The sequence below is a fragment of the Plectropomus leopardus genome, chromosome 14 (genome assembly GCF_008729295.1).
Source record: "Plectropomus leopardus isolate mb chromosome 14, YSFRI_Pleo_2.0, whole genome shotgun sequence".
NCBI lineage: Eukaryota > Metazoa > Chordata > Actinopteri > Perciformes > Serranidae > Plectropomus > Plectropomus leopardus.
The window spans coordinates 11,611,577-11,636,717 of NC_056476.1; the positions used below are offsets into that span (position 1 = coordinate 11,611,577).

Sequence of the window (25,141 nt, forward strand, 5' to 3'; positions counted from 1 at the left end):
ATACATGTCTCCTCTCTGATGGGAGTCTTATGGGTTTTTTAGGGAAGTGGCAGTGCAGGTTTAAGAAAGATTTAGTTTTACAAGTAGTTTATAGCTGTCATTGCAAAATGTGTTAATATCAGAGGCCATCATGGGCCCCTATTCCCTTTTTTTATTTTTATTTTTTAAAAGAGGCCCAAACTTTTGCCTGGTTTGCCTCTCTAAATGGTACACCACTGCAAATGTTCAGTAAACGGTATGAGCACTATATAAGATGTTCAAGCAAATTCACTAGAATAGCTGCAAGTGGTTACTTTTCCACCTCTCAAAGATTCCAGTCCTATAAACACATCGCGGAAACTTCATGCCACATGTGCAAAACCTGAGTGATGTTTCAGCCTCTGTGGTGTGTCACGCATCCAAAAGCTAACCTCAGCGCTGAATTGAGCAATGGATGTCAAAGCTTTCAACATCTTTATTGGGCAATCGTTTTTCAGATTGTTATTGAGACTGGTAGTGCCATATACTTTTACTTGGTTCTGTGTTTTGCTTCTTTCAACAGACCAGTCTTTCCCTAGAGATACCCAGCTGCCTGAATTCCCAAACTCTTCAGCAGGAAGCAGTAAATGCCCTTTTAACCCTCTCTGCTTGTGTGCGCCTGTGTGGTTGCATGTGCGTGTGTATTATTTTTTCCCTTTTGGCCACTGTCTCTTTTTCCCTCCACCTGGAAAAAGTGACTCATTACAGCAGTGAAAGTTTTTGCTCATGTGGGGGAGCGCAGAGGTACAGTTCAGTATTTCTGCAGTCAAAGTATCCAATACTTTCTTGTTACTGTCCCTATGGTGTCGCAGCCATAGCAGCAAAACACCCAATGTCCAAATTTACACTCAAAAGAAGTGTGTAAATCAAAGTTGATTGTCTGAAGGTAAGCTTAAAAAAAGAGTCTCAGAAGACTCAGCAAACATTTTCCAATTCTAAATTCTTGAAATGAACTATTTCCACATGCTCTACCAGATGGTTGGGCAGCTTGCTTTTGCGTGGAATCACAAAGCCAGACAAACTGTAATATGATCCAGAACAGTGATACTTAACTTACTGCCCATGGGCCAAATCTGGCCCCCAATAGGGTGCTGGGTGGCCCCCAAACCATTTTCTAATTCACAATAAAAGTAAAGTGATTCACACTGGGAATTGTTTTTGTACTTTTAGTATATGTAAGGTGCCAGACTGCATAAAATAGCATCAAAATAGAGCTTGTTTATCAAAAAAAGTGCCAGTACAGGACCAAATCCTAGACATGTCCTACAATCCTAGAAATGTCCTAAAATCCAAATGTCCTAAAATCCCAGATATGTCCTGAAATCCTAGAAAAGTCCTCAATTCTTAGATGTTCCCTAGAATCCTAGAATCGTCCTAAAATCTAAGAAACATTCTAAAATGTAAGACACATATTCACACAAGTACAAGACACATCCTACAATCCTAGAAGTATCCTAAAATCACAGAAATGTCAAAAAAATGAGTAATGTCAGAAAATCAGAGAAATGTCCTAAAATCCTAAAAATGCACTAAAATCCTACAAATGTCATAACATCCTAGAAACATGTACGGGCAAATATAAGAAAATTGAGTATCCCTGATCAACAGGAAGCTTGAAGGAATAAGGAACGTTCATATTTGGTCATTGGTGTGCCATATGCAAAGTGTAATTCTTTTGGTAAATAACTTGTTCAGGAGCTTAAGCTAGTAAATTAATTTATTCATAAGTGGAAAACTGCTGTTATTGAATACATCTACATCTTCAAATAACACCTTAAGACTACTTTGGTGTTGCAGCAGATTACCATAGTACAGAAATACAAACCCAGACAAACTCCTGGAAAGTGTTTTCAGTGATGAAAATCAAAAACATTCATATCTGATTACAGGATTGCTGTTTGTAAGCCACAAGTGGATTTGTTTATCCTTTATCATGCATTTAATATCACCAACATCTGCTACAGTCCAACCGGCCCTTTGCTGATCATGACAAACAAAAATGGCTTAAATGCTCATAATTTCCCCCCAACAACATGTTAATCATCAGCTGCAGGGACCCAGAGGCAAAGAAACAGAAGCACATAAAACTTGAACTATCTCAGATGTGGCAGCGATGTTATCCAAGTCTGTTCAAAATGAAGACAGAGCTTATAAAAGAAGCCAAATCTACCAAGAAAGGCATTAGACTGGGGAATTTAGATGAATCGCAACCAGCCAAGCAAAACATTAGACGGACACATGCAGTTTCACCGCCTCTGTGTGTGAATTCCCAGGGAACAAATTTCTGTTGGCATGGCTGTGGAAACAAAAGATGGTAGTAAACTGCTGCTGGCACTTTAAGACAGTCTTGAACATCGACACACTTCCAGCAGTGAGCTATTGGAAAATGCTCAGCTCATGTAGGCCTGTCTAAACAAGTAATTCAAAGACGTTAAGCTACTTTTTATAGTGACCTTGGGGAATGCCAGAGTACTCTTCCCACTCATAATGTTGGAAGCGTCCCACTATAACCAGAGATATTTAAGGTTTGAGTCACAGAGATAGGGTGATAAAAGCGATTAAACATTACCTTTATAGTCCTAGTACAGTATTTCCTTCTAAGGTCTGAAAGTCAGTGCTCTGTGGCCACTAATTTTATCAGGGCAATGTTTTTATATGGTGACCCTGGGGATATCCTAATTATTGTTCATTCAGTGGGAAGCTATTTAAGGTTTGATTCACACAAACAAGGTAATAAAAAACTGTTATTGTTACTTTTCACCAATGTAATTCTATAGTAACCCCTTAAGAACACAATTTCTCTTTATTATAAGGGTTTGGTAGTGCAGAATTGTCAAAACAAGTAACCGAAACAAGTTGAACAATAATGGTGACCTTTAGGAATACCGTCTACTAAACATGTTCATTGGGTTATCTTATTAGATGGCCTTATCACGAATATAATAGAACTAAGTGGCAGTTGCTTGTGGTGCTCAAAGCACCAAAATAATGCATTTCAAAACCTCAAACAGCATTGTCTCTTTCTTGAAATAATGAGCTGATAACTCAAGATAATCCACAGACCTAGTGTAAGGAACACCAGGTAGAAATAATTTTTTCCCCACAACATACTCACCAACCATATCAGTGCACAGAAGGTAGCGTGCACCTATTCATAAACAAGAGGCTCGTGCTCATGACTATGTGAGATGAGAACATTAATTGTGTCCTCGGCTGAGCTGTAACATTAGCTGGCTCAGTGGTGCTAGGTGAGCTAGAAGAGAAGTGTGCTTCCTTTTGCATGATTAGATTAGATTAGATTAGATTCAAGTTTATTGTCATTGCACAATACAAGTACAGTATAACGAAAAGAAGTTGGCGCCTAACCAGAGTGATACGGTTGGCAGCTGTAGTTCAGTAAAGTAAAAAGATCCTACAGGAAAGTACCGACAACAAGGTCTGTGGATTATCTTGAGTAAACAGGTCGTAATTTCTGGAAAGAGACATTGCTGTTGATTTTTTTTGAAAGTATTTTTATTATTTTCTTTTTTTTTTTTTTGCTGCTGTTAGCATCCCAAGCTGAATGCCATCTAGATCCCTCATATTAGAAAGAAGACAGATATCCTTATGGCTGATGTCTCAAATGCTCAGTAACTAACACAAAAACAATGTAGACTGATAAATAGCACTACAAGTTAGATGAAAAATATGTATTTTGGATTTTTGGTTGATTTGTCCCTTTGAAGTGTCACTGTTACACTACAAATTTTTCAACTCAAATTCTTGTCTCGTGCCTATTGTGGCTAACAATTGTATGCAGCCTATGTAATAATAATAATAATAGTAATTATAATAATATATCAGCAAAAGCAAAAATGGGATACATAGAAGGCAGTTCAACAACAGAAAGCCAAACTGTCTCGAAGAACACAAGCAAGATGAAACTAGGATAGAGTTAAGATAAAATTAAAACAAGTGGACAAATAATGCAAGATGCAGGTCAGTATAAAATAATACAAACAAACAAACAAACCAAAAGCAACAAAACCAATTAAAGGAATAAAAACGAATAAAGGAAATTAAAAGAAATAACACATAAATGAAATAGGTCAAATTAATTAAATGTGATATGATGTATGGTGTTCTTATTAATGTTTTCTGCTATTTTTCCACAAAGAAAACAGGGTGTTTTGAGTCTCAAAAACCCTGATTAGGCTGCTATTATAACATGTCATAAATGGGATATATTCTGCAAAAACAAAAACGTTTATCCAGCCAATGCCTGCATTTATAATACTTAACAAGCGTTGGTATTGGGTATACTTCTCAAAGACGCTCCAAAACGTGCAGATGTGACTGGTTGCTACGTTGCTAGTGTGACACTGTACGTGATTGGCGGGGGAGTTTGTGTGTCTGGGAACCTGCTACTGGTTTCCCATCCACACACACACATGCGCGCGCGCACACACACAGCCGCAGTCAGACAGACTGGCTCTACGTAGCAACGACAGGCAGGGAAAACAAACTCCTCCAGCCCTTCACAAACCAACAACTGTCGCAGAAGTGAAGTTGACGCGATGTTAAACACGAAATGCTACCGTTTAGTCTGAGGAGACAGCCAACAACAAGGAAGAGGCTGCTGAAAGTGGCTCAACTGTGACAGCAGCTGGAGACATTAGCCGAGGGATTTGTGGACCGCACGTGGAAAGCACCGCTGAAACACATCGGTAAGTAACGCTAACTTCACACTGCGCTTCTGTTTTGGTAAATTTAATGTGCAAATAAAATGGTTGTCCGCTTGGAAAAAGTTTAATTGATTTAGGAGATGTTGTTTTCGCGTTATTGATTAGCGATTGACATTTATACCGCGTCAACATTTCAAACACTTTGGCTCATCAACGGTTTGTGCACGTGCATTATACTATGAAACTTACCGCAGTTTAGTTTCTTTCTTTTTTTTTTTTTTTAATTTTAGGAACTATTAAGCGTTGTTTTGTAAATATTTCCAGTTTGGAAGTAAACTTAATGATGACGTGTTCTTGCTTTGCTTTGACAAAATTGGGATAATTGAGGTTAATTTGGTGTACGAGTGTCATTTTTGTGTGTTTGTGGTGCTCACGGAGGTGAGCCGTGCCTCCCTTTTTAGCAGCTGTCTTTGTAAACTGAGGCTATGATGGCGGTGTGTTGAAAGGAGAACTAAAATGCTTTTTTTGGTGTGTGTCAAGGCTTAAATCGACCAATATTTGATAACAACAGGTTTGCCTTCCTCCTACATATAATTTACTTGGAAGTGCAGATATTCCAGTGAAATTCCTCTCAGCTCTGAGTAGTGTATATGGGTGTAGTCCACCTTGAATAGCTGAGCGTTATGATTGCAGGCTGTGCTTCTGTGTCATTACTTTGTTTGCTCATAAAGCAACATGAGACACCTGTTTCATAAGCTTACAATAATCACGTTATCAGACAATCTTCACTTATGGTCAATTTGATGATGGTGGTTTATGGTGATGCCAATGAGTCATATGCACTGAAGTGTTTCAAGGGGAATTAAGTCCATTTTCAAATTCATTCCTGTTATTGTCTAAGACAGATAATACAATATTCTAAAAACTAGTGTGTGTAAAGGCACCTAGGGCATGTTCTGAGTCACCTATATTGGTACATTTTCTCATGTAGGACTGAGAACACTGCAATAGAATATTGGTCATTTACTGTAGGTTTATAACAAACAAACAAACAAACAAACAAAAGACTGTGGGTCTACAAATTCAGGCTCCCATTCATTGTCCACAGAGCAGCTCCAGACTTCATACTTGATGACATCACAAGTTTGAGACTGTGTTTTCTGGCTTTGAGAGAGAGTAGCCTGTGTTCACAAATATTGATTGAACTCTTCTAGGACATGGAAACAACACATTGAAATCCTTTATTGAATAAAATCTAATTTAAAAACATAATAATCCCTGATGCTAGAGAAATTACTGGGTTAATCAAATTTGGTTAAATATTATCATTGGATCATCATTACCGGGTGCTTTCCTCTAGTGGAACATCACTGATAATGTGATTTTGGTGCTGTGATTTGAAGTAAATGTGTGCTGTTCTTGTGTGTGCTAAAGCAGAAGCTGTCCAAGGCGTATACAAACTGAGCAACAGCTTAGGGCCCCCAAAGGACCCCAAACTAGCAAATTGATGTTAGCAGGTGACACCCTTGCATTTCCAAAATGTCAACTCCTCCAAAACATCCTTTTTTTGGATGACATAGTGGATTTTTGACATTACACTTAAATGCATCCTTTGAACATATTTGAATATCACCCAAATTGGAGAAAAATGGCTTAAATCTTCACAGTGACCAAATATGAAGTCATGTTACTTGTGTGAAAACATGTTTGACTTGTTTTTGTTAGATAAGCAAACCACATTGACATTTTCTTTCACTGATTTTCTTGATTTTTAAATTTTTTTTTAAATACTTGGGCTTGCTCTTTGTCAAATCCAAGACGGAGTAAATAGTTTTGTTTGTGTGTTTGTATATCTGAAGACAAATGACTAAATGGTCTTGCATTGACCGCGTGCCGGTGCTGGAAGGTCTGGTGGAATTCATTATAATTCTGCACTAAGGTGAAGAAAAAGCTCTGGGTTGTTTTTATTTCTGTAAACTAGTCACATTCGTCTTGTGTTGGTAGGGAAATTGTTTGGTGGAGTCATAAACATGTTATGTTTTGAACTTTTTTTTAAATTTATGTACATTGCTTGCTCAGAAGTTATTGTTACTGCTTCACTCACAGTGCTATAATGAAGTATGGAGATGGTTTAGCTGTAAGGTCCAGTTCAGACCAATAATTTGCAACGAGATGAAACTGTTTTAGAAAGTTGCAGAGAAAAGTTGCAACAGTGTGAACTGATCAGTCGGAGCTCGACTCAGGCCAGCTGATGATGTCACCTGCAACTCAGATGGTCAAATCGCCAGTGGCTGGTATTAGAATTTAAACACGTCAGCTATTTAACAGCCAGCCAGCTTTTAGTCAAGTCTGCTGGTCAAGTCGGTTATCTGTCTGCAGATGGTGTCTTGCTGCTACAATTTCTGACAATGGCCCTCTGTCCCTGCTGAGTCCAAGTCCGCCTCATTTACATCCCCATGATTGTGGACACGGCTGTCAGTCTCCGTCCTCACGTTGTGCTGGTGCCAGACGGTGGGTCGCTGCTGCCGCTTGCTGTATGTGCTGCATGTAACACACACATACTCCTTGACTGATTAATCAGCACTGGTTATCAAGATGATTATGGTGTATTTACTGTGAATGTGGTACATCTGAAGCTCAGTTTGTTTTGCTTATGTTTTCTCCGTTTCACCACCGGCCAGAAGGGATGCAACTGTACCAGGTATCTCACTATCACTGTCCCCATTCTTATTTTAAGAAGCTACAAATTATATCCAGCTACATCATCAGCCTGAAAAGCTGGAAATCACAACTGAAGCGTAAAGAGTCGACACAGGCAGTGAAAGGGGACGAGAATTCTGTTTAAAATAGGCGGGCAGTGTTAGGCTCATGAAACGGTCTCCATCCTGTTGGCCAGACTAATTACCATGTCTCCACCTCTGTATCTCCATGACAGGTTAGGACCTAGAGGGACATTTGGTTAAGATTAGCTGCAAGGCTCCTCATCCTCCCCATGTGCCTCCCAATAGCATTAACTACCCCACTTACATTAAAATATGGCTTCTTCCTATGCAAGAGTTCAGGGCTTAATTTGCTCTGGCACGCCACAAAGATAAGATTATACCTTTCCTCATACTTCAGTGTCCAATTACAGTCAGCATAATGTAAACTGTCGAGTTGGCTCCCTCTCCGTGTGTCCACCAGCTCAGCCTGCTCTGCTGCCAACAAGGAGAGATATCCTTGAAGGCAGACTCTAAGACATAAAGGGCCTTGTTTCTTTAGTGGCTCATATAATGAAAAGGGGAAGGGAAAAAAACGCTTTCACTGTTTCTGACAAAATGACACTAAGATTTGGACTCCCTGAGGAATGTGAATCACTGCGACTGTGGTTTTCCTCCCTGCACGCTCACTTTGCTTCAGTCATAAGCAGCACATCAGTTGTGCAAAACATTTAATGGAGAAGTGGTAAATTTAGTCACAATAATATGTGTTTGTTTACCTCTGAAGTTTTGCATAATTTCCTTAAATATATCATCCAAATCTGTTATTCTGGCTAACACAGTGCTGTTGCTTTAAGCTTATCCTTGTGCAAACTCATTCATTCACTCGTGTATTGTGAATGCATCAAGCCATTGCCATTGTCATTGTGGTAATGATCCCTGCAGTTGTGTTCGAGACATCTATCATTAAGTACTCTGTATTTGCTTTTCCATTCACACTCCGCTGTTCAATCCTTTGCAAATGTTTTATTGCCATAAGGTGCTGGGCTATAAAGAATGAGCTCATTTGGGGGCCTGGCATGTCAGTCATTGATTCATGGTTAGTCCGTGCCTCCCTGGCACTGTATAACCTTTGATAGCAACTGAGGAAAATGGATGGGTCCTCACATATCTTTCCTTTTTGAGGGAAAAGAGTGGTTGCATTCAACCTGCTGCGTTGATGGAGAGCTATTCTTTTTTGTGATCAATGGTTTCCATTCTTCGCTAACAGGAAATGCACATCAGCAGGATGTGCAGTATCTATTCTTCTGTACATTTACCTTTTGTTCCACAGTGTACAGTGTGCACTGTTTGCCTCAAATATTGTACAAAGAAAAACAAATACAACTCACATTACAGTGAGATGTATTTGTTTATATATTGTATATATTGGATTTTTACCATATGCTGATATTTTCTCGCTCATATTGGCAGATAGCTATTGCTGATTTGCACATTTTTCCCACCTAATTACAGACAACATCAAGTCTGTTCTGTAGTGGAATTAACATATTATTATGTGATGTATTATTGTGATGGTTCACTGGTGGCCAGTGCAGACAGAAAATACAGTGCTTTTCAAAATGTACATATTCACTGGGCAAAACACAAAAATGCCTTCAACTTTGTTTATGTAGAAAACATGCCATGTTTATTGTGTGTAAACAAAACTTCAAAATTCCTCCCTTTTTAACAGGCTTGGACGATGCTCCCTCTAAGACAGTCTCAGCAATAGCCAAAACCAGGGCAAATTTGACCTATTTCGAATAATTAAAGTCAAATAATGAAAGCAACATCATATTGGCCTGACATATCAGCAGAAATGTTCATTCCAGGCCGAAGACAATATTTTATTTTAAAGCTTTTTTCTGCCAATACCAATGACCCGCAGATATTATCATGCATCCCATCTCTGAATTCAGAGGATTTTGCTTTGTCTTTGCCCAGAGTGCGCTCTGTTCTCAGAGAGTGTGGTTCTCTGAATAACCGGACATTATATATATGTATTTCAACAGTGCTCATTGTGAATGGTCCAGCTCCAAAAACTAATAATCATAATGTGGCAGAAAATGCTGATATCATGGCAGGCCATCACACATAAATGAATGTGTGAGAAACCTTGCATAAAAGACACAAATGACCAAGGCAGGATAAAAAATAGACATACAGATAAGATCCTTCCCATGATGAAATTACGCGAAGGATCCTCAGCCAAAAATGGTTTGATCCTCTCCTCCCTCAAGCTCCGTGCTCCCCTCAGCGAGAGCATTTTAGACAAACTGCTATAATGCTCCTTTGAGAGTAAAGTGGACTACAAATTACAGTAGCAGCATCTTAGAATAGCCGATTATGAGTGCAAACATGGGTTTCCCGTTCATTATCTTGAAAATGAGTTTGAAATCTGTGCTGAGCTCAAACTTTTCAGCTGACTGAAACCTAGAAACCTAAAAAATATGTTAACTGGACAAGCTTCTTTCCAGTAATTTCTCATCTCACCAACGTTTTCACACATTGTAAACTGTGATTCAAGCCAGGAGTTACACATGACAAGTCTTTTCATTCGGAGTTTGGTTGTGAGACATCCTGTCTCATTTATGTCTCCAAAACAAGACAAAAAGACTTTTTCACCTGTGTGTGCTAAAATAAGGAGGAGAGAGAAAAGCTCAGAACCTGAGTGTCAAAAAAGAAGACATTGCTGGATGCTGGATTTGGAGAACATGGTTGAGTTGCAGCACTGCTTGTCATTCTGTTGGGAGAGTTTGAGCCTGGTGATGTTTTTGAGTATTGTAGCCTCCACTCCTTCAGCCCTGTGTACTTTAGGTGTTTTCAGATACCGCCTTTACATACTAAAAGTTCTAGTAGATTTCATGAAATTGAGCATATTTAAAGATTTCAGCACTTCTGAGATGCAGGAGAACTGTGTTAATGAGCTTTGTTGACTGGCAGGCACATTGAGTGGGTTCTTATGGAGGGATTTGGTTTTAGATCTCAAAACCTGGACAGCAAAATCAGGCTTGAAGTCTTACCCAGCTCGAATAATCTGTCTTCCCCTTGAGCTTGTTTTTGAGTACGTATTCACAAAAATACAACTGCTGTTCTATTGTGCTCTCAGTACAAGGTTATTTCAGGGAAAAATATAATTTGATGTAATGTTTCACAACCCAATCTCACGGTAGTGCTACCAGAGAAAAAGAGTGCAGGTTGATACCCAAAGTGCAGATTTAGAGTAGTATATGGCAGAACTACTGCAAAAATTATGAGCTCTCTTTCACTGACTCATTCACTGACTTTCATCTCTTATGAAACACCAGAGAGAGCTTTTCCCTCAGCACGAGCTGGAATGTGAAGTTGTACAACATAATAATTCTTGGTGTTATTGGCTCTTATGATCCAATATGATACTTATAAGTGACCTGTGACTGAAATGTTTTTACTGCGCATATCAAGGCTGAGTTTCATCTGTTATTTGTGGCCAGATTCTGCGCTAACTTGGATTAGATTTCAATACATCACATGGTACTGTTGACACCAGAAAAACAGCGGGACTGACAGTGTGATCTCTGTCATTTTATGAGAGGTAACATTCGCCATCTGTTCTTGTGGCGACGATGGATACTGCTCATTCAAAGTGACACTGTCGTGTGAGATCACTCTCTAAAGATGTAATCTGTGAAGATGTGCACACGATGGGAGGTTTTTCTGTGAAATCAAGGCCTTGTACAGCGAGCCATGAATCGACATGAAAGATGTGCATGAGAGGCTGCAGATGAGGCAAAGTGTTTTATTTCTTTCAAGCGTCTTTGAGAGTGCACTGTGTGGAATGAAAGAAAGTACTTTGTCTTTGAAAGTTGCCAAAGTCAGTTAAATGTGAGTGGGAGGAGTAGATACAGGGGATGAATTGCTTCTAGAGGAGGATTATATTATCTGTTTGAGTTGGTTATCTTGCCAGATATTATGTTCCAAAAACCTCTTTTGTACATCATACTCATTCAGGTTCAGTCTGCAGTCAACTGTTTTTCTGCTGTTGGTAGACGGACTGTAATTCCTCGTCTTGTTGCTATTGTACCAGGAAGCAAAAAAAGGTTGTTGACACACCAGTGCACCTGTGTTTGCTGAGTGTGCAAAATTTAAGCATACCATTGCCGCTGTCTGTTAAACATGGCACATGGGACTCCAGAATATGTTAAGCATGTTTTTTTAAGAAGATTATTGATTATTTTTTTACAATTTTCCTTAAATCGTTTGAAAAATAGTCAATTCTCAAAAGCAAACTAACCTTTTTTTATTGACTAATTTCTTAACATCAGTCCAAGATGCAGCTGTTCATGTTTGAGCTGGGCTTTGCAATGCAGGCCATGTACAGAAAAGGGATTTTGGAGCTTTGCTGTAGTTGAAGCTGTCAGAATCTTAAATGGCAAATCTTAGATATACAAAGTTAAGGAGATTTTCTAATTCCCGTTCAGTGGTGGTTTGTGGGTAAAGATATGGCTCAAAAATGTGTTTTCCCATGTTTATCATTCTTTTTGATGCATGCGCACACATATATCTTGGAATGCCGAACTCCTGGCCTTATCCTATGACAAAAACCAAAACTTGGCTGTTGTCATAGGACTCAAATGTTTGGCTTTGTTCATGTTTTTTCTTTTGATTTTGATTGGATTGCAGCACATTTACATTCTGCTATAAAGGCCAGCAACATGAGGAGGTGCTGAGCATGTATTCTGCACACTGAGCACTCCTCATTTGCTGTTTGTTTCTCGTCACACAGAGTTGAAAAATATTCAACTTTAGGTGCTGCAGCCAGTTTTTGGTGTCACTTTTTATACTGCTGTTCCAGTTTTTCTCTCAGAATTAGTATCTATATGTGACAATATATGTATATACGTATATATGTGTGTGTGTGTGCGTGTGTATATATGATTGATTCTAAATACTTCTCATGCCAGCTGCCAGAATTTTAATTACAAGAGCAATAGAGTAAATATACTTCTTCCCTAGATGGATTTTTTAGCCTGTGCCAAGTGAAAGTTTGACTTAGAGTGTTTGTGCCTCCTCAAAGGAAATTAAAAACACACCTTCAGTTCAGTGTAATGAGGCCTGAGCCATCCACCTGCCTTTTTGGCCCCTTCCCTTTGCTGCTGCAGCTTCTGCTACAGTGGCAGGCTCCAAGGGGCCTGTGAGCACAAGCTGGAGAGCAGGACTGTGTTGATGCTTAAAGAAATGCCTGTGCCACTAACTCAAAGACCCCACTCCAGTGAGTTCCTTGGAGAGCCGGGAGCACTGACTGAACAGATTTCACATTAACACACCGTGCAAGAGGGGGCAAGGGAACAGTGCTCCTTTTGACTGCTTGGCAATACACAGCCACAGTTAATAAAGTGTTTTCACCTCGAAATGGAACGATGAACAGCCGCAAAATATATGTACGTCGTTTACACTGCCACAGCAGCTCCTCAAGTCCTGCACTTAGAGCATTGCATAAGACTGCTCAAAGTCAAACCATAAGCTATGTATTGTAGCTGGCTACATTTCACTGCCTGGAGGCTCCTGTCTGCCTCCTCCTTGTCCTCCTTCTTGTTTTCTTCCTTGCATCCCCCATCCCCTTATCCCCTCCTTGCCGTCATGCTTCAGCAGGCCACCTGAGGGGGGGATACGCGCTCCCCTTTGCCTGGTTACAGCTTGCAGGGAGATGTGGGCAGCCTTCCTTCTTCACTAGAAGAGCTAGGAAAAGAGGGAGAAATGTTACGGATTAGGGCTTCCAGCGAGAGGAACTCCGCTGGGCTGATTTGTTCTAGGGAGCAACAAGATGAGGGGCTTTTCAACAATTAACCTTGGTTTACGGTTTTTGTTTTTGTCTTTGTGTCATTCAGTAACTGAAAAGGAAAGGAGGTATTAAAGGATCGAAACTAAGGGGAATGGTTGAGCTCATATAGGGCATTACTGTTCATATGTAAATGAGTATGAATACAGATGTGTAAAGTATATGCAAATGTAGGATGTTTTATGCATGATATCAAAACTGTGCAGCAGTTTTGCCTCTCAACAAGATAATCTAATATCTTAATCAGAAAAAAAGTCTCAATTGTCTTCAAATTGAAGACAATTGCGAAGTCTGACGCATGCAAGTTTAAACTGTCATCTTTTTTGGATGCTGGAAAGATTCAGAGCTGACCTCAGAAAATGTTGTTTTCCGAGAACATGATGTCCAAGCCTTTTTATTGCTGTACTGTTTGTGCACTTCGAGGTCGGACTAGCACAGCACAGGTCTTGCCATCTTTATCAGAGTTCAGTATGACATACGCCCACAGCTCAAAGCACAGTTTTGCAGTTTTTATATGATGCCCGGTTCACTTAAAGGGGTCTTATTGAAAGAATTTTCCTGGATTTGAAAGAAGTTTGTGTTACAAAACAACTCTGTGCTTGTTTTCAAGGGTGTCACATTTTTAAAGGCAAACTTTAGGTCAAATTCCCAGCTCAATAGTTTTTATGTTGGACATCCTTTCAATTCCGAAGGCTAATTTATTAACCTCTCTAATTACTCTCCCCAAAATCTTGGCCCAAGTTTTTGTTTACTGTGAAGTCTTGCAGCACCGAAAGAGCAGAGAGGAAGGGAGATGGATAGGAAGAGAGGATATTTAATTATACCGTAAACTGCCTAAAACAGAAGCAAGTGCACAAAATGAAGTTTGTAAATGTAGAACTAATGCAGTTAGCTTTTCATGTTTATCTGATGTTTTGTAGGAGATGTTCCTTCAATATTTTGTTCAACATAATGCAGTATTATACAGTGTCCTTGTGAAACCGATTATGTACATTTTTTATGGTGTCAGAGAAGTGATAATTGAAGTCTTTTTGTTAACACATTACCTTTGCCTGCAATGCAATTCAGTATGAAACCATCGTGACATGCTTTCTGATTAGAGATTTAAACTGAACTATTTACATGGATGTTAAAGTGATCTGATAAGATGTGTGCTAACATGCCGAATCAGAATATAACTTTTTAGACTCGTGTTAAGTGGTTTTGCCAACTGTGAGGCGTCTAATCTTAAATGTAACAGAAGAAGGTTTTTACAACTTCACTGAGAAAATTCAATTCTTTCAAGAAGTGGTTCTGCCTTACAATATAATTCAGTAGTAAGTAACATAAGTGTATCACAGGTTATTTTCTATGGCTACAAATGACAGTTTCCCTTAACACCTCACATGACTATCGGTAGATGTTAAAATTTACCGTTGTTCCCCAAACGTCTCATATGCAGATTACTGTTACTGTTAACGACCATCAGCTGTATAAAATAATGGACGTAGTTACTGTGATGTCTCCCATTGGTTTGTTGACTTCTGTTTTCAGGGCCTCGAGTTTGACTTTTCAGGCATCGCCATGTTGGTTTTTAGGAGCCAGAAATGACCATATTTGGGCGAGAAGCTGGCACTGTGGAGGAGCGAGTGATGGATCTGACTAATAAGCTGAGAACGCTATCGGCAGACAGTCCGTCACTCAAAGCAGCCTGCCTTTAATTGTGCACAACTTAAAGCCTTAATAAAATGTAAACTAGTGAGTATATACATGTAACCCTGTACAGAAATAACATGTAGCTATAGAGACCAACATTTTTTTGTTACAGGCTGTAGACATGTTTATTTCTGCTATAAAGTTGGGCATTTGAACATGGGGGTCTATGGAGATTTGCTATCTTCTGAAGCCAGCTGACTTCAAGTGACCATTTGATGAACGCAGTTTTAGGCACTTTGTTTTAATTTTTTAGTCCCAGAGGTTGCCGCTTAAACAATTGTTTTTTATGCGCTAATTTTCTCCTATTGAACAGATTTCATAAATGTTTACACCAGCCCTCTTAACCCGATTGAGAATTCCTTCTGAATGGGCTCATCGGACCAGTCTCTTCTGATTGTGGAGGTGACATGAGGCATTTTTTATTAGTGGAATATTAGGGTCCATGTAGGTAAACGCACCTACACACAACAAAAAAATAACAGCAATAGCTTCATGGAAGTAATACTTACTACTGGGCTAGATTGCATTATATTCTAGACTTTGTTGTGTCCAAAGTTTTAATGTTCCAGCGCTGTTGAAGTGTTCCTTCTGGCCTTGGACCTTGTACCCCTGCTGGTTTTGCTTTCATTAGAATCAGTGAGTGAAACTTTGACTGCACTTGCTTCTCCTCGGCTGCTGAGCTTTCGTTTTAGAGCTTGCTGCTCCGTTAAACAACGTAGTGTTTGTTTTCTGTTATTTATTAGCAAGCCAGTTTGATGAGGGCATTTTTTTGCACTTTGGCTTGCTTTGCCGTGCAGTAGAGTAATTCATCGACTGGTTTGGACTGACAGATAGATCGGTTCCTCCGGGTGGCCTGTGCGGTACCAGGATGTGAGTCCTTGTGTGTCTCAGGTGAATATGTGTGGCTGAGAAAATGATTAAGCTCTATAGGCCTCATGAGACCTTTTGGACCTAATTAACCTACTTCTTCATGACTATATCCTGCATTTAAGCACAGTTAGGCCAACAAAACAGTTTTCCCTGACACCATCAGGCACACTGCTGTGTCTCTGGCACTGTATTCACATTCACCAAGAAATACATTCCCTGGTAGACATTTGCTCGTAATAATAGAAACATGATTGCTGTTCTGTATCTGTGAGACTTACCAGGACTTATAACAGCTTCAGCTCGAGTTATTTCTTCTCTGTGAGTGGTGGTGCTTCCAAGAAGAACATTGGCAAAGCATTTAAAGAGATGGAGCGTGGAGACTACAACACGAAGAGACGCAACCGCTCTCTGTTTTGGAACCCTTTAACTCCCTCTGTCATTACTCTAACGTGCTTTACACAGTGAGCAGTGGAGAGTGTATAAATTTAGATTGGTTGTGTGTGTACTTTTGGAGGCCGAGGGGAGTGATTCGCCCGAGGCTGAGGATGTGAGCACACGCAGAAGACATAAGCTTTAAAAGTTTTAACTGTTTTTCAGCAGAATGACTTCTCCTGTTCACTCATGTCACTTGAGCCTCACTGTGATTATCTTTATTCAAGGGTTGATGAAGAAACAAGAAAAAAAAAACATTTTATTTTTCAGACTTTCTGCAATGTTTCAAAATGCTGTATAGTTTTATCATCAGGCCTTTAACTGCTCACTATTCAGAGGCACAAACTGTGACAACTGGTCGCAAGTACACATGCTTTGGGCCTTATTTTAAATATGCAAGTGCAAAGTGTTAGGCCTTGGCCGCACAGACTGTGTGGGCGTCTCCGAGCACCCCTGCTGTTTTGCTTCATGTTTGTGCAGCAGCACAAAGTACAAAAGGGCTCGCCGTATTGGAAAATAGATCAGAGGGTGTGGTGATGGCCAGTCGCATGACTGATCTCACTGCTCAGTAACAGCTCTGCCAATCACAGTGACAATGATAGAAATTATATATAAAAAAAAAGTTTGGTGAAACAGTTTATATGATGTTTTCCGCAATTAGTGCCATTCCAGGTATTAGTCTACTGCATTACAAGTTGTAGCTTAAAAAGTAGTTCTCAGACTGGAGCTGGCTCTCCTGGGGGGCAAAGAGCCACTGCAGGTGGGGCGTGGATAAACGAGGGGACAGTTTGGAGTGAATCAAAGCTGAATGAATGTGATTTATGCAGGGAAAATAAACAAAAATGAGTTTGTTGATGCTATCATGCTTACCTTTATTTCACTGAAATTCAACATAGATCTTTTTTATTAGTTGATTACCTATTTATTGTCGATAATTGACACTTTGAACTGTGAAGCATTTCAAGACTGAAAATGAAATAAAATTTTTTAATGTTGGATGAACGGCTGTGACTCACAGAATTAATAAACTTCAGTTATCTGATGTCTCCCTCATAAACATCACGGTCTGATGTGCACATTTTAAATCGGAGGCTGTAGATTTCGCCACTGCTGTAGTTCTCTCTGTTCATGCAGATTATTTTGCTTTTTATTTGCTCTTGTTTTCGGTTTCTTTAGACTTTTGTCTCCACACCAATCCAACATTAGTGAACAAAACTTTTTTGGGCAGCTCACACCATTGAAATATTATGTATACACAGCCAGTGTTAAAATACATCAAGAGTTGGTGTCCCTTCTATTTTTGCTAATCCACAGAACAAGCTGTCAACAGTTTTTATAGGGACTATTTCATGGGATGAAAGAGTTGTATATCCCAAAACATGAACAAATGGAACCCACACTATCTGGATGTTCAGATACCAGTAGAGGCATTTCATAATGTCAGAGATTTTTGGAAAGTGAGAAACTGAGACTTTTGTGTACTATGTGTACTTCTGTGTCATCATTTCTGGAAATATAATTTGCTCTTCTCTTCTTTTTCAGCAAGAGAGGATCTCGTCCTCTCCCCTTTAACTGTTTGCCAGCTGTTTCACTCCTGCCCACTTCAGAGATGAGTGCCAAGTCAGCCATCAACAAGGAGGTCTTCATACCCCACGATGAGAAGATGCTTGCTGCCGTGCAGGTGAAGCGGAGGACCAAGAAGAAGATCCCCTTCCTGGCCACTGGTGGTCAGGGAGACTACATGACCTTCATCTGCGTCTCAGGTCAGAGGAAAAAGAAAATCTCTTCTCTTCTCTTCTCTTCTCTTCTCTTCTCTTCTCTTCTCTTCAAAAGGCCTTTTTTAAAATCTATTTGTGAGTGTTGATTGTGCTGTTGCAACCCAAAGTCACATTGTAGCATGTCTCCCTCAATTCTCCTGCTAATGTTCACACTGATGAGCATGTTTGCGTTTCCTCTGCCAGTAGAATGACATGCTAAATCAATTTACTGCTGGGCTTTAGGTCAATCCTATTTAAATAGATTAGATTCACCCCAAAAGGGAATAATTGTTTCAGCAGAAATTGAGGTTTTAATTATTTTGCTTTTTTCTCATTTGAATGTTAGCTGAGATATTGCTTGTTAATTGAATTAGCTATGGATATTATTCACAAGGAGAATGGCTGGAGCATATTAATTTCAGTGCCAGCAGAACTGCTTAAGAAGATCAATGATATTTCTTAATCCCACCATTTAAATGTGTATTTAACTCTGCTTTGGCAGCAGCAGATCTCATCACTAAGAGTTCAAAGTTGCTTAACGTTTACTTGGATGAATTCAGAGTACATCAGTACAGCACAAAGGCCAGTACAGACTCTCTGTTGAGATTCAAATTCAAGGTTGTCTTCCAGTAGTCTAGTTTCTGTGTTTACACTCGTAGGCATAAACGCATAAAAGCTATTTGACACAATTACACACAGGTTTCTGAAAGTGGACATTGTTTTCTGAGGGGTTTATGATGAGTCATTTCTCCTTTGATGTAGAAATGAGTGTTGCTTGATATTCACTTGTTGTTCTGCTCGTCTCATCACGTCCCGGGCGGCAGCCTTCACCTCTGTGTCCCGGTTGAGCTTTGCTGCTGCAAAATCTATTAAAGTCACTGGATATCCTAACTACTCAGGCTGCATGGCTTAATTGAATTGAATTGGATTTTTTTGAATAATAATTAAAACAGAATTCATGACATATGGAGCTATACAATCCGGGGGTGTAGTTACGTTTGTGGTCATATTTTTGACAAGTTATAAATATTCACAAAAAGCGGTAGCTGTCATCAACCCGGTATATTAGCTTTATTCAGAATTGCACAAAAGAATTCAGATTGTGTCAGTGGGACTGCTCATTCTCTAACACTGCAAAGCTGTGGAAATGCTGGGCAGTTTATTGTCTCTATGTATGTGTGTGTGTCAGTGTAACCTGAAGAGAGAGAAAGAAAGATTGAGCCAGGGTCAGTCTTAAATCCTCTGTGAAGCGTCAAAGGGTAGCCAATTTAAACTGTTTTAAAATTGCTATCAGTGGAGGATTTATACCTCAGATCTCTGTGTTGTCTGATCTGAGCAAGATAAGTTTGCTACAATTCAACTGTGCTGAAAGGATGAAGAGGCCCTAACGATGGATTGTGTGACTAAAGGGACTGTGGGCTGCTGCATTCTCACTTTCTTTTTATATAACCCAGCTGAATAGGTATGTTTTCTGCTTTGGTCTGTGGGTAATGTAAGTGGGAGTCAAGGTCCTTCTTACATAGGACTGAGAAAACTAACTTCCATTCATTCACTGTTATCTTTGCTTAGAATGAGCAGAGACATTGGGCTGTTTTATCCTTTTGTTCATTCAGTGCAACATTTTGTATCTGTTATCCTTTGAATTATAATACGTTGAATATGTGAATGGAATGCAGTTTATGGCCACTGATGGCATCACCACAATCGCGCCTGTTTGTCTTGCGTTAGACTGTTGAAAGTTTTGCAGTCTGCTCTACACTAACAGTCTCCTGACTAAGCTGCTGTTTTGTATCACATGTGGGAGCACAGTAGTCAAGGCAGGCACTGTTATGTGGTTCACATAGTCATGTGGCATTTCTTCAAGCCAGCCAGGCATTGTTCTGAGTAGTGTGTGTGTGTGTGTGTGTCTCTGTGCGTGTACTGTATAGTCAAACCACGAGTGTGAAACCAGGCTGCACCTCCCAGCGCATCAGAGAAACAAGGCTGGTGTGTGTGTGTAACTATGTGAAAGCACTGTGTGTTTGTATATAAGGGTGGGGGAAGGGGGTCGCTGACAGTCTCATGGCTACAGTAGCAGATAGTTGAGGGATGAGGGCCATACAGTGGCAGTTATGTAATCTGTGGTATGTCACGATTAAAGGAATGCTATAGCATTAGGAGCTGTACTGTAGAGACACCCGCGGGCGCTCAACTCTCAAGCAGGGTGCCAGGATGAAACACCAGGCCATCACTGCTGCTTCAACTTCATATGCTGTAATATTACCCTAAGATCTGACAGAGTACAAGAAAAACAGCATGTTTTTTTTTTTTTTTTTTAACTCATATGACTTCTACAGGAAATAAAGAAAATTATTTGCAGTTTTTATCTTTTGCTAATAAATCACAACTTTCAGAGGCATGTAATATGGATGTTATGCAATTGACCTTGTAACCGCAGCAGTCGGTTAGAGACGTCTTTTTTAGTATGGGTGAGTCTGAATCTTTGAATTGGCTTAACACATGGCTTTTTGTCTTAGGTAGAGCACTACATCTATCAGTGGAACAACAAGGCTTGGATAGCTGCCACTTGAAGAGAAGAGCTTCTTGTTTCACTATAACTAAAGCAACAGGAAAACAAGACTGGTTTGGCTCACGTTGCTAGCTGTTGTTTGGCTTCAGGGTTAAATCTTGGAAATCAGTTGTATGTCAGCACAGTGGAGCAATAATATTCTGAAATTCCCTGTAGCAATGAACTGATTTCTATTAGAGGAAGCTTTTGTCCACAACGCCTAAAAAGGTAGCATCCAATATTGCATAAACATGCAGTGTGCATGATTAAGATGATACTCATGTCCTAACTTGTTAAGCGTGGTTTGGACTAACAGGTGCATTTTGTCTACTTTGGTTTGCAGTTTGCCAACACAGTCTGGAGGGTTTTAGACAGGATCTGGGTCTTGAGCTGTGTCTCAAATCAGATAGGTCTATATCTGTATTCATACTTGCTATTGTGATTTTGAGTGCATAAGTGCATACAGACAAGTATGGCTGTGCACTATGCGTAGCCAACCTGGATGGCGCACTCATAACTAAAGTTAAGTGTAGAACATTGGACACTTCTCACTCTCAATGTTTGACATGGCCTACGTAGTGCAAAGGGGTGGTGTCACAAACATATTTCAGTCTGGTAAAATGTCTGCCAACTACCGCGGTGAACACCAAAGCACTTTACAAATATACATCTGTATAAATGAACTATGAGTATACTGTTGTCTGATGGGAATCATCAGTTTGTGTATTGGGATGATCCTGTAGTATTTTGGTACAGCAAACCTGAACACAAACGCAAATGTTGGCTTGCTAGCTAGCTAACAGCGGGTCATTTTATCATCAGGCACTGATGTTACGTGATTTGTGGTGTAAGTTATCTGTTACAATCTGGGGGTGTAGTCGCATCTGGTCTTAGTGCATGTGAAATTATCATCTTCATTGTAGAATATGTTAGTATTAGATTTGTGCACAGATGCCTGATGCCTAGTTGTAAGTTTCATTAACTCAGTAGATCAACTGGTAATAGAGCCAGCCAGCGCCAGACATAGACATAGACATTCATAATATTTTCTAAAAGCTCACTCATTTTTAATAACATAAATAAGTAAATGCAGAACAAGACAAGTGAGAAAACAATAAAGCAAGCATACATTTTGGTGAGTGACAGTCATGGTTAAATGTTAGTGATGAAGCTCTGCCGATTGCAATTTGCAGAGGTGAAGAAAAAAGGTCAAATCTTGTGACGGTCATTACTAGTAAGTATGCAATGGCCATATTTGATTTGAGACAACACAACCTTGTCAAAATGTGTGCACTACACAAGTAAGAACATAGTGCACACAGTTTAAGTATGGGAGTATCCAATTTGGGACACAGCTTTAGTCTGTTTGAAATTGAAATTTGGTGTAGTTAACGGTGAAAACACAATCTAGACCATTTATGTGATATTTACAATATGAATTCAAAGCGGAACATAACTGATTTTCATGATCACTTTGCAGATCATGGCAACCTTTTTTTTAACATCATTTTGCAGTATGCAGTCAGGATGTGTAATTTTCTTTCTATTTTTATAGCTGTCATCATCAAACATTGTAAGATTTATAAGCTCAGCATGACCACCGGAGGAGAAAAAGCCCTCAAGCACAGTTACTGAAAGGTCATGACTTGTTTGTCATACGCCAGTGTGAACACAAAGCAGACGAGAGCTACAAAGCAGCGTGCACTTTAATTATTATTGAATCATTTATTTTATTTTTTGTGGTATCAAATTGACTTAGTCATATATACCTTATTGTACTAAAAGTGATACAAAACTAAACTCTGCTGTCCTTCTCGGCTTCTCTTCACCTCTGTGACCGGTAGGTGCTCCTAGCCTGTGCTGTGATGAGATTTCTATGATGTCTTTGATCTTATACACAAACACGTTCACATAGTGTTGCTCAACTGCACACAGAAACGTATGTTCGGGCTTTCACAACAACATCAGGGGTCTTGATGACATAGGAGTGTGCTGGAGCGAAGCCAGAAGCTCAACACGGACCAAGTTGGTTAGTGAGCTTTCTCTTTGATCACTGGGCTTCACGCGGTGCCTTTATGGCTGGACCTCAGGGCTGAAACACTGGACCGCCCACAGAATGTTTGGCAGGAGAGATGTGAGGCCAGTTGAGCTAGATAAGACACTGTGAAAGTTCACTGGAGTAGCCGATTAGTCTACATGGTTTTCATTTCATTTTTTCTGATCTGAGAGGAAAACATATTTTCTGTCGTTCCCATCCTGTTTGTCCTTCAAGCAATCCTCATGATTTTCACAACCCTTTTTGCCCTTGTTTACATCTCTGTGTTTATATGTATTACTGTTACATGTTGCCAGCTTTGGGGCCTTTAGTTATGAACACAAGGAGCCATCTGTTGGGTTTCTAAATCATTTTAGGAATTTCCATCCTTTTGATTTTGACTATTGAACTTTGCTTGATTGATGTAAGCCATGGCCTTACTCCCAGTTATGTTTCAGTAACACTTTCTTTGTAAGTTTGGCTTCATTGAATGAGCTTACGTGTGCACTGGTATCCCAGCTTTGAGCCATATCCTGAGGCGTGCACTACAAAGTAAATTCAGCATACTCAAGATATATTTTGGTTTTCTGGCCTCACTAACCCTAACACTGGTCATCTTTATGCGGTATCATAAATCTGGTTATCAAATAGCTTAGTCAACTCTGGCTTTTCTTATTCAGCCATGACTGTGCTCATGCGAGAGAGTTTTTAATTTCAAGTAACATCGTCAGAACAATAAATGAAGTACTTCATATGATGTGAGATGATAAATGATAGCCTGTAACCTTTCAACAGAATAGAAGGATTGTAAGAGCCACTTCATATATATTTAGAAAAAGTGTTTGTGTTGGTATATGGCACAATATACGTGTTCTGATGTTATTTAAGTTTACAAAACAGCCTCTGTGTATTTCAAATAGTATATAGTAGTAGACTACGCTAAGGTTATATTTATATTTATGTTAATTATTATTTAATTTTCTGTAAGATACAGTTAAAAGTTATTTGCTACAGGTATAGTGTCATAAGGCTGTTTAGGGTGCATTACAAACAAGAATGTTATTACACTTTGCTTGAAGACAATGTGAAGTCTGCATAGATTTGGTACGTTTTTGACCACATTATGCATGTTAGAGTGTATAAATAACAGATGATGTTTGAGATTACATAGGAATAGAAAATCAAGTCAGTAGCGGACTTTGTCTGCTATATTTTTGTGTTTTGGCATTCTGAAATAAACCTCGTTGAAGGTTTTCCTTGCCTCAGTTAAGTACTTTGGATTTTCACAAAAAGGATCTGAAACCGGAGTCAAAACTGAGACACCTTGCAGACTAAGTGGCCAAGGAACTTTAGTATGTTAAAACAGCCACTAAAAAGCTGTTGAAACAACAGAAATTATATCAGAATAAGTAGTATGTTTAGGTGTTTTTATATATGACTTTTATGTATAGAATGAGTATTTTTGCACTTTGGTTGGATGATGAAAGGACTATTCTGAATATAAAAAAACTTAAAAAAACTTCAAAGTAATGCCAAACTGTTTCTGCTACTGGAATTGGGAAAAGTACTTTGAAAATAAACTTTACATAATTATTGTAGCTGCATGAAATCATCATGTGTTTAATGTCTCAAATAATCTCTGTTTGTTCAAATCTGTATTTTAAAACTTGAGTGAAAAATGAAGCCTTGAACCATAAAAGGACCCTTTTGAACTATACAAATATAGAATTTTTTACCTGTCACTTTTTTGTCTGGATATTTTTTTCCACTGATCTGATTCGTCAGTGGTCGAAGTACTGACAGGCTGTGATCCGATACTCTAAATTAAACCTCCTCTGGAGCAGGTTAGCTGTTCAGCATAAGTTGCCACGGTGATTTATCCCATTAAGAATCAAACTAGCTTCATAGCACTAAAAACTCAGTGTTAGCCCTGAATTTACCTTGCTAACCCCAAATCCTGCTCCATACTAAAGGTATGTTTTATCTAATTGGGATATGTGATGTTTACATAAAACAGAGAAACAGTTTTCAGGTGTCTGATCAATTGTGTGCAGTTGTGACTTGGAGAAGAGAACTCCTGACAGCATATCCAGGTTTCTCAAAATAGGTCATTCAGGTTTCTATATCTGGGATATGATGTTTACATGTGCAACAAATAACTGTGACTCTAGAGCGTTACCAGTATACTTATGCGCATGTAAACACACTTGCTGATGCTTTATGTTAATGTGGGAATTTTCTGTGGGAAGCATGTAGGCATCTCTGTTATATTGGTGTATTCATGCACAGTGTATTTATGCAGGCATGTTATTTTGTGTGTTGGTTTCCATGTTTATAGTTGTGTGTAGGCTGTGTCTAACGTATGATATGCTGAAAATCACATGCTAGTGTCTTGGTAAGTGTGCATCTCTTTTTGCACGGTGTTATGTAGCGTTAGTTTTATCTTTATCACTTCCTCTCCGCCACACCTTATCAGTTGAAGGTGAAACAGCATTAAGTAGATAGGATCTACTAAATCACATGATACACAGGGATTATTTAATTTGAATATCTTTAGTCGGGG

The 25,141-nt window shown here is 39.3% G+C and overlaps 1 protein-coding gene across 5 annotated transcripts in view; it reads left to right on the plus strand.

The window, feature by feature from the left end:
• The first annotated feature begins 4,443 nt into the window (after positions 1 to 4,443).
• Positions 4,444 to 25,141, plus strand: part of stxbp6 (syntaxin binding protein 6 (amisyn)) — an 81,573-nt gene continuing 60,875 nt past the window's right edge. For 4 of the 5 annotated variants that reach the window (XM_042500463.1, XM_042500465.1, XM_042500461.1 and 1 more), the window contains exons 1-2: positions 4,444 to 4,724; positions 17,781 to 18,001. In XM_042500463.1, the coding sequence (XP_042356397.1) occupies positions 17,848 to 18,001 (154 nt within the window). In that variant the 5' untranslated portion in view covers positions 4,444 to 4,724; positions 17,781 to 17,847. Of the gene's footprint in view, positions 4,725 to 7,061; positions 7,194 to 17,780; positions 18,002 to 25,141 lie in introns of all 5 variants that reach the window. The other variant, XM_042500462.1, reaches the window with a different exon arrangement.